General features: G+C 34.8%; 1 protein-coding gene across 2 annotated transcripts in view; it reads left to right on the top strand.

The window, feature by feature from the left end:
* Positions 1–14,814, top strand: part of CSMD3 (CUB and Sushi multiple domains 3) — a 580,968-nt gene that overhangs the window by 66,306 nt on the left and 499,848 nt on the right. For both annotated transcript variants that reach the window (XM_066334988.1, XM_066334980.1), the window contains exon 2: positions 8,758–8,980. In XM_066334988.1, coding sequence (XP_066191085.1) covers positions 8,758–8,980 — 223 coding nt within the window. The remainder of the gene's footprint in view (positions 1–8,757; positions 8,981–14,814) is intronic.

Here is a 14,814-nt window from a genome sequence, read left to right as displayed (position 1 = left end):
TTTATGTCTGAAGTAATCTGAGCTGCCATAGAGGCCTGTCTTTTACTTTTTGGAAGCAGGAAAGAGAATATAGGAAGATTGTCTGTGGTAGTATTCAGTAAATACTCTTCAATTTCTAATGGCAGAAAGTTTAAACAGAGCCTTAATTTTGCCCTGATTTTCCAAGCACTGAGTGTTTAAATTTTTTCCTAGTCTTGCTGAAGTCACTTCAAACCACCATTGTATTTATGTCATAGTGCTTATTTCCTATCTGAATGATTACTAACAATTTCATTCTTATTTTGGCTTTTTAACCCCTTCTCCCCACTCACTGAGTTTGACTACATCTATGATGTTTTAGAAGGTTTATGAGAAGTGTTTCTCTTTCTCTAAAGCTATATATGAATTTCAGCAGATTACTTAGATTTACAATAATCTTTTCTGTCACTTATCTGAAACTGCTGCAAGATTTCCAACACCAGAGGAAATATACTGTGTTTCCCTTCCCCTCCCCAGATTATGTTTCTGTGTAAATCTCTTTACAGTAGTCCATATCTGAGATCTGAGATTTTAATGAATCAAGTATATAATGATAGAGGTTAATAATTCTCTATAACTCTTTCAACAATTTGTCTTTGCGATGGAATCTCTGTCCCTGTCTTTTCCACAGAGTAAATTTCCTATGTTATCAAACACAAAATTTGCATTAATTCTTTTTCAGACATGCCTTTGATATGGTGATCTCTTTAGGGCTGCTGGGAAGATTCCTGATACAATTTCTGATTGTATGATGGTTATTTTCCACTTTTCTTCAAGTGGAAGAATTGCAGGAAAAGCAGGTAGATGAAGAAAGAGTGCAAGCTCAGAATACTAATGAAGACACTTTTCACAATTAATTCTCCTAAAATGAGGAAGTCATAGCTCAAAATGTTTATTCTTAAACATGGGTGAGAAGCAGGATGGCCAAATGCCACTGAGACAAGAAATTTCATTATTTGAAATCAAAATAATCTTTAAAAAACGTCTCAAAGCACTTTAATAACCATCTACACTCTCCCCAAACATAAAAAATATGATTGCCCTGCAATTCTGTAGTGCTCACATGTATGAGGGTTATGAAATATGGCAAGATTTCAATCCCAGACAGTATTTTTAATTTGTTCTGTGATGAGGTTCCAAATGTCCTCTCTTGTTTTTATGTCTAGTTCTATTGCCCCGATGCTTGTCACATCTGAGAGATTACTCTTATCTGGATGCATGAGCAAGGAAGCAGTTGTTTTGGAACAGATGATCCCTTGTCTACAAGGCATTGAGATATTATGTGAGGGATAGGAGAGAAGTATTAAAATATCCTTAGAAGGAAAGTTAATTACATACTGGGGATAAAATCCTGGGTGTATTTCAGCTGACTTTGTTGAAACCAGACTTTCATCTGTGGTGGTGCTAGCAATGATTTTAAAATAGAAGCAGAAGACTATTCCATGTCAGGGAGTTATGTATAAACCGAAGTAATTAAATGCCTAAAGGTGAGTTGAAACCCCTTCTATTTTCTTGTGAAGATGAAAATCTTCTACTGAGTGACCTAGAGGTTTCTAGATTTATGTTTCATCTTTTTTTAAAATTCCTCAAAGACTGACAACACTATTGAAGCTAAACGCTCTTTGTTTTCAGTTGTAGGAAATTACAAACAGTTTCCTGTTGTAGAAAAAGAAATTCTAACAATAGTAATAAATATTTATTTCAATACATGTAATAAAAATCATATGGGTACTTTTGTTACATGAGAACCAGTTTTTTATTTTGCTACCTTTCCAATTTAAGCCTCCTGCTGCTCAGAATGTATTCTGTGTGAACATGAAGAGTCCTACTGTATTTTAGACCTTATGTTTCTTCAAAGAAGTAACCCACTCAAGGTTGACAGGAGAGAACAGAAACTTCTTCCTTTCTAATAGTTTTCACAATTAAGACAAGGGGAAGACAAGACTGAAAAATATTTCTAAACCTCTTCCAGTAAATATGCCTGTAACAGAGATAAGAAATTACTCTCTGGAGGAAAAGTATCTCCAGAAAGTGTCTCAAATGTGGCGATAATATACAGTGATTGTTTCTTTTTGTCTGGGGTTCTGTACCAGTTTCACTGATTGAGTTAACAGTCAACACCTACCAAAAGATTGGAGAAGTCATTTTGGTACCTTGTTATAGCTTATGCAAGGGCAAGACATTCTATCTTGCTGTTATTTACCAAAAAGTATAATCATCTTTTCTCATAGCCTTAAAGTGATACAAATCACAAATAAAAGTTAAACTTCTTTCGAAAACTTCATGGTATCTAAACTTCATAATTTCCCAATTTCCAAGAAGTTGTTCAGACAATAGGCTTCAGAATATCTTGTTTGGGAAAACAAATGCTTTTAAGAACAAAATGAAATAAAGCTGCAATTTAGTTAAGAAATCCTCAATTACTTGGAACTCCTAAGAGCTGATTTTCAGAGTGTGTCTTAAATGTTCTTTGTGTATTTCACAAACACAATATTTTTTGGTGTTTTGTTTGTTTTTGTAATAAGGCTTTATTAAGCATGTCTGAGATTTCCTTGGGCTAAAGAAAAGAGTCTTAAATGAAAGAAATTTGCATTATATGTCAAAAACCCGAAGAACTATTTACAAAAATAGAAAGTAAAAAAAATCCAAAAGAAGGTATTACCAAGACAGATGAAGTTGTAACCGTGAGAGTTGGAGTGGTTTCAGTTCCAGGGACACTTTATAGAAGCCTTCCAGGACCTGAAAAGAAGTCTACAGGAAAGATGGAGCAGGATTTTTTAGAAGGGTGTGTAGTAATAGGACAAAGGGAAACCACTTTGAACTGACAAAGGACTAAATATTAGGAAGAAGTTCTTCACTGTGAGGGTGGTAAGATACTGGAACAGAGTCCCCCAACTTGTGGATTTTACATCATTTTAGTGTTCAAGGCCAAGCTGGGCAATCTCATCTAAAGGAAGGTGTCCCTGCACACAGCAAGAGTTTGGAAATACATGATCTTTAAGGTTCCTTCCAACCCAGACTACTTTATGATTATGTTTTTATCACTTTGGGAAATTAGAACCTAAGACTGTAACAATTATATGTGGTCAGGCAAAATATTAAATGTAGCCTTTTCTCAGCTGGTAGAAAGCTCATTATAAAAGCTGCTATTGGAGCTGAGATAGAAGTGAGAATTACTTGAAGTCAGAATATTGAGCTAACTATTGCATAGAAACCTGTAGGAATGCAAGATAGTATTTTCTGGAATAGCTACAGATCTGAGGCCTTGTGGCGTGGATTCCTACTCCACTGTCAACTGCTCCCCAGGTGCAGTATACTTCTGTCCTGGTGTGCTGTGGTGCAGGGTTGCTGCTTGTATGGACAACTCCCATGCCAGCACAGGGGAAACAGGAGACTCATGAAGAAAGATGGGGATATAATATTCTGACTGGAAGGGACACCAGTGAGTGGCCTTAGTGTAACGATGTCCAAGGGTGTCTCAAACAGAGACATACAGTCAACAGTCTTTTCATATAAAAACACAGCACAACAAGAAAGAAACTTGCAAGGTGGTGGACACATGGGGTAGGAAGACAAAAAGGTGGAGAGTAAGAAGGAACTAAGTCCAGTACATTAAAAGACACTACATTACCTTTTGTATTTTGTACTTCTGAAAAAGTCAATAAAACTTTGTTTTATTGGAAGTTAAAGTTAGTGAAAAGAGGCTCGTTTTATGCAGAAGAAAGGCATAATGGGAATGGAAAAGCATAAATTAAAGAGAATTAAGACATGATGACAAGTGATAAAAAGGTAAATTTCAAACACACTTCAAAGTAAAATGCAGTCATCCCATCTGATGAGAGAATCCTTTTCTCGGTTTTATAAATGGGCTTAAAAATCTGGAGGGGAAGCATGTCAGGACAATTAAGGTTGAGGTAGAAATAAATATTAGAATACCAGAAATAAATATTGAGTATATATTTTCCAAAACTCGATAAGATTGATAGCAGAAGAAAGTGATTCACAACATAGGGATGGGTTCACATCGCTATGAAATCTATCTCTGTTAAACTCCAGCAGGTTCTTTGAAGTGCTGACAAAAAGGATGAACATAGAGAAACCATAAAAACTAAGGTGATGATAATACAAGTGAACAGAAAGAGAATCCAGTAAAACAGAAAAGAATTAGCAGAACAGTTTGTACTAATTTATGGTCAGCATGAAAAATAACTACTCTTTGCTGCCAAATTCAGTCAGGTGATCAAAGATCACAAACAGAACAAGGTGTTGCAGAAACATGAGATGAGCATGAGGAAACACAAGTTAATTGTGTAGATGTATTCAGAATGGAACAGAACTATCATTTGGGGAACAAGAATAATTCTGAAAATAGATATATTGCACAAAATAAAGGTACATGAACATGGATGACATGGCTAAGGAACAGTTTAAGATAGGATTGACTATGTTTTAAGATAGGTGCAAGTGAAAGAAACGAAAAGAGATCACATTATCAGAAAAGATATTGAAGAAAAATGCAGCATACGAAGAAATCATCTTCCATTTCCTTGGTTTTCTCTTAAAATAAAAGAAAGAAAGTATTACAAAATTAATTAAAAGGAAATACACAAGCAACTTAGAAATGTATAAGTGTGGTAATCAATGCAGACTCAGTATAATTATCTTACGGTAATGACTGTTATTAAAGAACACACTAAACAAGGAAGATTAAATGAAAGGTGTGGAGAACTTGTAAGGTGAAAGGTGTGGAAATAAGTTATTAAACAGTATAATTGCATGGTCAGGAGGAAGAGAAAAAGCCAAAGACAATCTTATTGAGTATTGAGTGAGTGTAATTATGGGATATTCAAGGACAAGGGATATGGACATGATGTAAGAACTGCTTGCTTTGTTAAAAGGCATTGAAATTTGAATAAATGGATTAAGAACTGCTGTTACTGATGATCACAATAATCCCACAATGAATCAAAGGATGACTAAAATCAGGAAGAGAAGCTGTGTTTTTTTATTTCAAGAAGTATTTATCTATGTAAAATTGATGAGAATTAAACATCTGAATTTTAAAATCTGATAGAAAACAATGCAACTGAAACTTTGAATCATACTAGCTATTAAGAGAATCTCATGAGTGGTGTTGTTCATTTTCATACTTATTTCAACAAGAATTTTTCTTTTCTAGTCCAAGTTCAAGCTTTTCAAAATTCTTTATTGTGTGCTTTGAATAAAAATTTCTCTTTAATGAAAGGCAGTTTGCAAGTAAATTCTGCTTGGAATGCTGGTTCTGAAATCTAAATGAAAAAGATCACAGTATATGCTACTAGTTATTTCAGCATGAATTTTACCTCTTGAAAATAAATGTCATGTTTTTCACGTTTGATCAGACCAGCCAGTTAATGCACGCTGTCTATTTTGATCATACCTAAGTTGGATTGCCAAGGTGAAGAGCATCACAGATATATTAACATATGAAAGCAGAGATTAAAGTGTATGTTGTGCACATGAATTCTGTTGGCATGTTTTTTTATTTTACAGCCTAAAAGAGTAGACCTATAAAAATCAAACTTCACCATTGGTTCATTTGGGATTTTTTTTTCCATTCTTGGAATTAAAAATGTATCTTCTGACACGTGCATAGCTGTGCTACATTCTGCTAGTCATCTCTGAAAAACATCCAAGTTGTATCATCTTCCAGCATATGAATAATTCTCTTTTCTTACAGTTTTAATATGGAATAAAAGGAATAATTGGAACTTTTATATGTCATAGATGTTTACATTTCAATGCATGAATAGGACTAATTATTGGATTGAGTATGAAGCTTTACACTCCATAAGTAGCATGTTATACCAAAGCTCTGTTCCATCATAGTTGTGGATGTGGGGTTTTTTGGTTGGTGTTTATTTTTTTTTTTTTTGGGGTTTTTTGTTTTTTTGGGTTTTGTTTTTTTTTTTTTTTTTTTAGATATAATTTTATTTTGGTAACCATAGACCTATTATAGACTATTTTTCCTTTATAATTTGTATTGAGTTAACAGAATAGTCCATACATAATTGACAGCTTTCATGAAATAGGCACAGCAACAAAGTTTCTGAATTATGGATCTGTATTATGATCTTGAGTCAAAGTTTATACTGTGCTTTCCACACTTGGTCTGGAGAGATAGATGAAAATTAACAGTGTATCCTATTTAATTTTCAAGTCTCTCTCTAAGGTTTTTTTTTCTAAATTTTATTGAAGTAGGCCTCAGCAAGAGATTTCTAGGAAAAACTAGATTGACAAATTTGTGCACACAGCTATTTAAAAAAACTAATAACAGTGATTGTATTTGGTAGGAAGTATTAAAGTTCTAAGATGTAGATCTTATGAATAAATAGTTTGATTTTTTTAAGTGTCTTGTGCAAAAACTCTATTCCAAAAGATTTTTAAAGTGCTAAATAAAACAGCTGAGCTTAAATAATAAATAATGACACATAAAGAGGATTTATAAATAGTTCAAGTATGTGAGGGAGATGCAGAAAGCAATAAATAAAACAGACTCCTAACAATGAAGGTTGTGCAGGCACTGATATGAGAGTGAATTCTCTAAGGCAACTTGCAGTAGATGGTAAATGATGAGGTAAACAAAACCCTGATTACTTCCTAAGAGTATCTTCCCATCCCTTTTTGTCCTATATATTTATGATATGCTGATAATTCTATTAAAAAAGCAGTCGTACTTAATGAGGCAACTTTTCTCACCATTGTAAATATATATGAAAAAGCAAAGACAAAAAAATTGTACATGCCAATTTTCTGTTGTCAAGAAAAGTTACTTGACAGCATAGCAGTGCAAAGTGTAAAATCTCAAGAGATTTCTGCTTAATAGTTCAGAGAAAGGGGTCTCTGTGCATTTAGATGCTCAACATGAAGACAAGCTCGTGAATCTGCCATGAAGAAGATGATTTAACGAGCTCAAATATATACATGTGTGTATAATTTAAGAGTTGGCGTCTGGTTTTGTTTGTTTGTAGTTTGTTATGAAATGTATGTCATGTTTCTGTGAAAGAGCAACTCAGCGCTTTGTGCTTTCTCTCAGATGAAATCCCTCCCCTGGAAGAGGGGGCTTGCTCTGAGCATTCTTGGGGAAGAGAAGCTTCAGGGGTGAAAAAGGCAAAGCAAGAAAGCTGATCTAATATTTAAGGAACAAGAGAGCATAAAGCTTGGAGAGAGGATGTAGACCTACATTCAGACTACAAAGCTGCTAGAAAATAAAAAATATCCTACAGTCCCAAAAGAGTTAAAGACTGCCATAACTGAGCATTAGAACTTGAAACAAAAGTATAGAAAAGGACCTGTCCTGCCAGCACAGAGTGTCTGGGGAGAGACCTTTCTATAATTATTCTCATTCTTTTATTTTTCTCAGGAAATGGATTTTCTGTATAAAAAGAAAATTTGTTACAGTCCAAGAAAAATTAGGGTTTGAATTTAGGGGTAATTTCTGACATTTGAGGATGTTAATTTTAAAAAGGATCTATCAGCAGAGCAACATTTTAGCTTTGGCCCACTGTACTGAATTTGGCTGGGATAGACTTAATTTTCTTCATAGTAGATCCCATGGTCTTATGTTTTAGATTTGTGACCAAAACACTACTGAACATTTTATCAGTGCCTACACACCATCCAGGCTTCTTCTTTTTCTCATACTTCTAGGAATGGGCAAGAAGGTGGGAGGGGACAACAGATGGGACATAGATGACCCCGACCAATACAAAGGGATATGCTAGAACATATGGCAGCATGCTCAGTGATAAAAGCTGATGGAAAGAAGGAGAAAGGGGCCATGTTCAGGGTTATGGTGTTTGTTTTCCCATGTGACCATTAGATGTGATGTAGGCCTGCTTTCCTGGAGGTGGCTGAACACCCTCCTGCCAAAGCAGCCAATGAATTCCTTCATCTGCACTGTTTTTGCTGTACCTGTTAAACTTTGTCTCAATCCAGGAGTTTTCTCACTGATTCTCTTCTCTCTCTCCTCCATCCCACTATGGGGAAATGGAGAGGAGGTGTGGATGTGATGTGTGAGGGAGGAGCTCTGGGCCCTACCTCATCACTGCAGTTAAACAACATTCACATAGGGTCAATCGAAACATGTGAACTGTTAATCTTAATATTTACATGCCATAATATAATGATACAGCAGATGGCTATTTCAGATTGAGCCCTTCAGTAGAGAGCTTTCATAACCCAGAATTATTGATTGGTAAAAGCTTATTAATAATAAATAGACTTTTATTCTTTTCCGGAACCAAAATACATAGAGGAAAAGCACAAGGTTAATAGGTTTAACATGTATCAGACCTATATCCAAAAAGACTTATTTACTCTTCCACTTGACAAAAAAACAAAAAAACAAAAAAAAAAAAAAAAGAAAAAAAAAAAAGAAAAGGAAATCGGTGTGAGTACTTTGCTTCATAGGCAAACAAATTTAGTCATGGATGTTGTTATATATGTTTATTTTCAAAGATGCTACCATATGTCTTTAGATAAACAGTATGGAAAACACATTTGTTAGGTAGGTGGGATTGTTTTGCATTAAGTGGCCAGCATTTGTGTAAAAACATGGGTTTTACCTTTCTAAATTCAGTAGTTGCTAAGAATTTTTTTTATATTTTTTTCAGAAATCATGAGTTCTAGTAATGTATTCTATTGAAGGTTGGTATAAAAATGGATTACTAACTTTTGTTTCCTTGGTATTTTTTTTAGGATTTATTTATACCTGTGGTGGAACTTTAAAAGGACTTAATGGAACTATAGAAAGCCCTGGCTTCCCTTATGGATATCCAAATGGTGCAAACTGTACCTGGGTTATAATAGCAGAAGAAAGAAACAGAATACAGATCGTCTTTCAGTCGTTTGCTCTAGAAGAAGAATATGATTATTTGTCATTATATGATGGGCATCCTCACCCTGCAAACTTTAGAACAAGGTAAAGAATAAATGTTATTGAACTCTAACTTGTAGTAATAAATTAAAATATATGATAGAATAGTTCAAGCTAATGTTTTTAAATTATGGATTCTTTCTTATTTAGTCTTTAAGGTGTGCTTCCTCTATTTAATCATAGGTGTCAAAATGTATATTGTGCCTTAATTCTAGTTAAAGTAACTGCTGAAATTAATCTAGCTCTCATAAAATTGGTTTTAATGAAATGTAATTAATTAAGAAGCATATGGGCATGGATAAATTAGTGTAAAGTGAATATGAGATTGTGGAGGTCTCAGTTTGGATGATATAGTAGCAGTGGAACTTTTGTAATCTTTGGAACAGAGGGCTTTTTATAGGGATCAGAAAAATTTAACTAAGATAGACTAGGTGATTTTTTTCTGTGTGTGCTTGTATATGAACATCTTCTAACAAAAAGGGTTTACAAAAGTGAAAAGATTTGTTTAAGATATCAAGAGTGTGATGCACCATAGAACATTTTCTATCAGAGCTTACTTCAGAGTCATAGCCCAGATGTTCAGTTCTGGAAGGCTGCAGCTTATGGAATACATAATAATTCTACAATACCAATTGATATATTAGTAATACATTTGCTACTTATCTTTGCCATCATCAACTTTGACTTCTGTAGCTCAATTTGTCATCTGCCTAGGCTTCTGTAAGGCCTTTGGCATAGCCATAAAACATCCTTTTTGTTAAATAGGAGAGATTTGTGTTTGACTGGGTGGACTGTTCCAAGAACAACACAGTGGCCATGTGGCCACACCCAAAACGTTACAGTCAACAGCTTAAAGTCCAATTAGAAATCAGCAAAAAACTGTGTCCCTCAGGGGATCTGTATTCAGACAAATACTATTCAGTGTCTCTGTTAATGATGTGGACAGTGGAACTGAGTGCACCCTCAGCCAGTTTGGCACTGAGGTGAGTGGTACAGTTGATTCACTTGAGTGGGGATGATATCCAGAGGAACATCAGCAGGCTGGAGGAGTGCTCCAGTGAGATGAGGCCAAGTGTAACGTCCAGATCAGTTCTCAGTACTAATACTGACTAGTGGATCAATGAATTTAGAACAGTCCTGCAGAGAAAGACTTGGGGATATTGGTAGATGAAAAATTGGACATGAAGCAGTAACACAGATGAGAGCTGGAGCACCTCCCCAACAAAGACAGGCTGTTCACTCTGGAGAAGGGAAGGTTTTGGGGAGACTTGCAACCTCCCAGTATCTGAAGGGGGCCAACAGGGAAGTTGGAGAGGGACACTTCATCAGGAACTGTAGTGATAGGTCAAGGGGAAATGGGTGCAAATTGAAAGAGGAGAAATTCAGGTTAGATATTGTATTAGGAAGAAAATTCTTGCTGTGAGAATGGTTAGATACTGAAATAGGCTGTGGATGCTCCAATCCTGGCAGTGTTCAAAGAGAGTTGGACAAGGTCTTAAGCAACCTGGTGCACTGGGAGGTGTCCCTGAGGTGGTGGGAATAAATGATCTTAAAGGTCCATTCCAACCTCTTAAAATTCTGTGGATCTGTGATTAAGGTTGGATATGAGGAAGAAATTCTGTATAAAGAATGCAGCAAGATACTGGAACAAGTTGCCCAGAAAAGCTTTGGCTTTGTGTAACCTGAAAGATGTCCCTTCCCCTGAAAGTGGGGTTGGAATGAGGTGATCTTCCAAACCAAAGCATTCCATAATTTCATCCTGTGATAAAGAATGTCTTAACTGTTCCTAATCAGGGAACATCCAGTCTTATTTTAGTTTGCAAAACGCTGCTTAAAGAAAGGGATGTGTTTTCATAATATTTTATGGAAAGTGTTGATACGCTGGTAATGATTTTTTTTTAAACTATTGCATAACAGTCTGGCATCTGTTCACAAAAGGAATATGTAAATTGGTATTACAAGGAAACTAGAAGAGTAACATTCTACATCTAAAATTTGTGCAGGATATAAATTCTCTTAAACGTTTAACAGTCAGCAGATGTGGACAAATGCATCTCTAATGAAATTGTTTTTCTTTGTACTTCTGTGTTTTAATTTCTATTCCCTGTTTCTTGAGTGCTTGAATGCAATTCTGATACCAGCTACAGGAAATAGGGAACCCACAGATAAAAGATTTGAGAATTGTCTTCCACAACAAGTTTTTCTCCTTTTTATTCACTCCTCAAAAGATAAAACTGATATTTTCTCAAATGTAGAAGCCTGAAAAGGCCCTCACTGTCAATCAAAACTTTGGTTGGTGAAACTTCTCTAAACTGCAATCTCAAGGAACTCTCAATAAAACTATGATTCCAGTTAGGAACCAATGGTCCTTACTAAATTACAGCTTAAATAATAAGCATCAGGGAAAACAGGTCAAGATACTTTTCAGGCTAAAAGAAGATGAAAACTATATCTTGTAAGAGAAGTATTATTTTTCTTTATGTCCTGTTCAAGCAGCTGAAAAGGTTTATATATATTTGTGTGCACATGTACATTCATATATATATATATATATATATATATATATATATATATATGTGTCTGGATACACAGATATATTGATAGCTATATATGCATTTATAGATATATATGTGCTAGATTCTTTTCAAATTAAACTAATTCTTCAATGCTGGACTTTTAGAATTTTTTTTTAAAAGGTCAATATCTTAGAAGAAATTCAAGGAAATCTGTCATGCTTATATGTTTTGGTATTGTGTATTTAGGATGCCATTAGATTCTGGTGAAGCTATGTGGAAGAGAATCAGTCAGCACTTAAAAAGGAAAATATGATTAAGCCTCAATATAGGGCTTGAAATAGACAACTTTTGCAAGACTTACAAGATCTTTCCAGAGTGTGGGTGAGGAAGAATAGTATACATTTGTGTGAGTGGAGAATTGGCTTTAAAATGAAGAAAACATGGTAGTGAAATTATGCCAGCTTTACTAAATCTCTCATAGTGACACTGATTTTCTCAGATTTCTGTAGTAATTACTGAGGTGATGTTTCCTTAAGTTTTCTTTTTTACAAATAAGAGAAGTTTTACTGAAGTAGAGCTGCTTGTGGAAACTATACTTCTAGCATGACAACATATTTTGACGTTTTATTTAGTGACATTTATGAAAATGTAATCAGATTACACTTTTTATCCCTCCTTTAATTTTGTAACAGGCAAAAAATATTTTCAGGGGATTACACGTGTGTATTTAAAAAGTACATAACTGGTCAGCTAAAAAAAATGTCTTGGATAGACAAGGCCACTACATTGGTTTATTTGTGTTTTGTGTTTTGTTTTTTGGTTGTTGTTGGGGTTTTTCTGCTTTTGTTTTTCTTTATTTTTACTTTAATATTGTAGATGACTTTCTATATGAATAAATGATGTTGCAATTATTTGTGAAGCTCATCACCTTTGACTCCCTGGTCATCCAGTTTTGTACTTCATCTACTTGGTTTCCTCAGAATTAAATCTTACTGATATTACAGTCCTTGCTTGCCTCCAGTGAATACTGAACAGCTTTTAACTGATTTACCTGGCACCTAAATGGCAGGTAAACAATAATAAATGGAAAGGAAGCTTGTCAGATATCACCAGCATGGAAAGTGTAGTCAATACTTCACTTGCATCTTTGTGTTACTGTGTATGTTTGATTTAGTTTATTTCACATGATAATCTTTGCTTCAAACTATAAATATAGGAAAACTTAAGCATGTGAACTTTATGAAAAAAAAAAGAGTTTTTTTCATAAATCATATTTGTAATCACCAAAAAAATATTTCTTTGCAAAAAGACAGTGTTGCTTCTTGTATCTGAACCAAGCTTTTGGCAGAATTTCATAGTTGTGAGTATTTCTGGGTTATAGCACTGTCTATTTTTAGTGCTTTCTTGTTGCCCCCGCAATGCATATTTGTGATTTTTGTGTACCCACTCTTTCACATTTGTACAATTAGTGCCCCTCAAAATAATAATAATAATAATAATAATAATAATAAATAACCAGTGACTGATTTTCTATTATTTCTTTTAAAAACATTGTTTAGACCTTATTTTGGTAAGTAGCTATACTTCAGCTCCTGTTCTGGATAAAACTGTTGCATTTCCAGATTGACACTCCTGTTCCATTTTTTCCAAATTTCTGTATTTCTCAATTTTTATGTGTGGTACAAGATGAATAATTTCAGATAAGCTTATAATGTTTTCAATTTTCTGAGTGCCTAGCTTGAGAAAAAAGGGTTTTGTTTGCACTAGAGATAAGAAATCCCATGATTTAATGAAGTTAGCAGAAGGTATGCTTGAACCAATGAACTATCACATTAATCATCTGCTTTGCAAGGCCAGTTGGAGTCATCCAATGATACCTGTTGCATGTTATGAAAACAGTCTTTAGTACAGCTTGTAAATAATTCACTGTACTAGCCTTATCTTAGGGAGTGGCAAGAGAAGAGGTGCTCCACATAGGCACATGAGAAGACCCCACAGAGGTTGAGCTCTCAGGCACAGCCTGGCAGGGGCTGGGGCCAGAGCTGGGACTGACAGTGCCCAGCACAGCCAGAAGCAGGAGCAGGGACCCTGCAGACAGTGCAGCTGGGAGAAAAAGGAAACAGGGCCGGCCAAGCTCCCCACAGAGAAGCACTGAGAGGCTCCTGCAGGAGCAGGGACAGGGACAGAGCTGCAGCAGGATGCCTCAGGGTGGGTTGAAGAGGCCCAGGAACCATGGACAGTGGTGAGTGGCAGACCCACCAGCTGAGGCTTGTCAACCCCGGGAAGGGTTATTGGTTTCCTCAGAGTCCTGACTCTGCCTAGAAGAATCTGGGAGGAAAATATTTAATACTTGCTTATAAAGCAAAAGGTATGGACCTAACTATATGAATTCTTCACTGTAAACTCTTTTGTAAGTCCTTGAAAAGTCACATGGAAACCATGATTAGTTTTAAGCCACACGCTTTGTAGCAGTGATATGGTGCATATGTAGGTGGATGACTGAATGGCAATGTGAACTCTGACATTTCCTTGCAATTATTTTACTTTGCAATTTGGATAATACCTTGTTTTCTTCTTTCTTTTTAAAAGAAATTGCTGAGCTTAAGACATAATATGCTGTCAGTAAATATCAAAAAGTATTTTGGTATTTTTCTTTTTCTTTTAAAGAGTTAGGTGCTTAGAATTGAATACTAATTTAAAAAGAGGTGTCATACTCAGCAACTGTCTAAAATGTTCCTTTTTTCCCTCTAATTAGCTATCTCAACTTGTGTATTCAGTGTAGTATTCAAGAGAGCTTTCAGTATTTAAATAATAATGTGACTATATACCCAAACTCTGTTCATGGTTCCAAGGAAATATATTTCCAAATTTACTAGTACTTAACCAGTTAATTAATTTAAACAGTAAATTCAATTGCCAGTTAAATATTCACGACAAAGTTAACATTTCATTGAAATCAATGAAATAAATTCAGATTTATTTTAGATAGAGAAATAAAATACATCCCTTCTGCAATTGTACTTGGCTAAATTGAAGTATTTAATCCAGTATATTACTGTCTCTTTATGTTGATTAAAATAATCTTGTGTATGTTTATGCTCAGAAAGCAATTTTTCAGTATCCAAAACTATGTATTTTACAAAGTTAAAAATAAAAATTATTCAGAAAATGATTAGCCTATCATAACATTTTGGTAAAAATCATCAGAAAACTCCATCATGTGTGTCTTCATAAGGACAGACATGATATGGAAGTTTGGAAAGCTCCACTGTTAAAAAAATGGTATAATCATTTGTGACAGCTATTTGTTTGTTTGCATAAGTAAAAAACTATGAATACATTTATTAAAAAAAAATCAGTGGA

Source organism: Sylvia atricapilla, chromosome 1 (genome assembly GCF_009819655.1).
Source record: "Sylvia atricapilla isolate bSylAtr1 chromosome 1, bSylAtr1.pri, whole genome shotgun sequence".
NCBI classification, from domain to species: domain Eukaryota; kingdom Metazoa; phylum Chordata; class Aves; order Passeriformes; family Sylviidae; genus Sylvia; species Sylvia atricapilla.
This window is presented reverse-complemented; position numbering and strand designations above follow the sequence as displayed.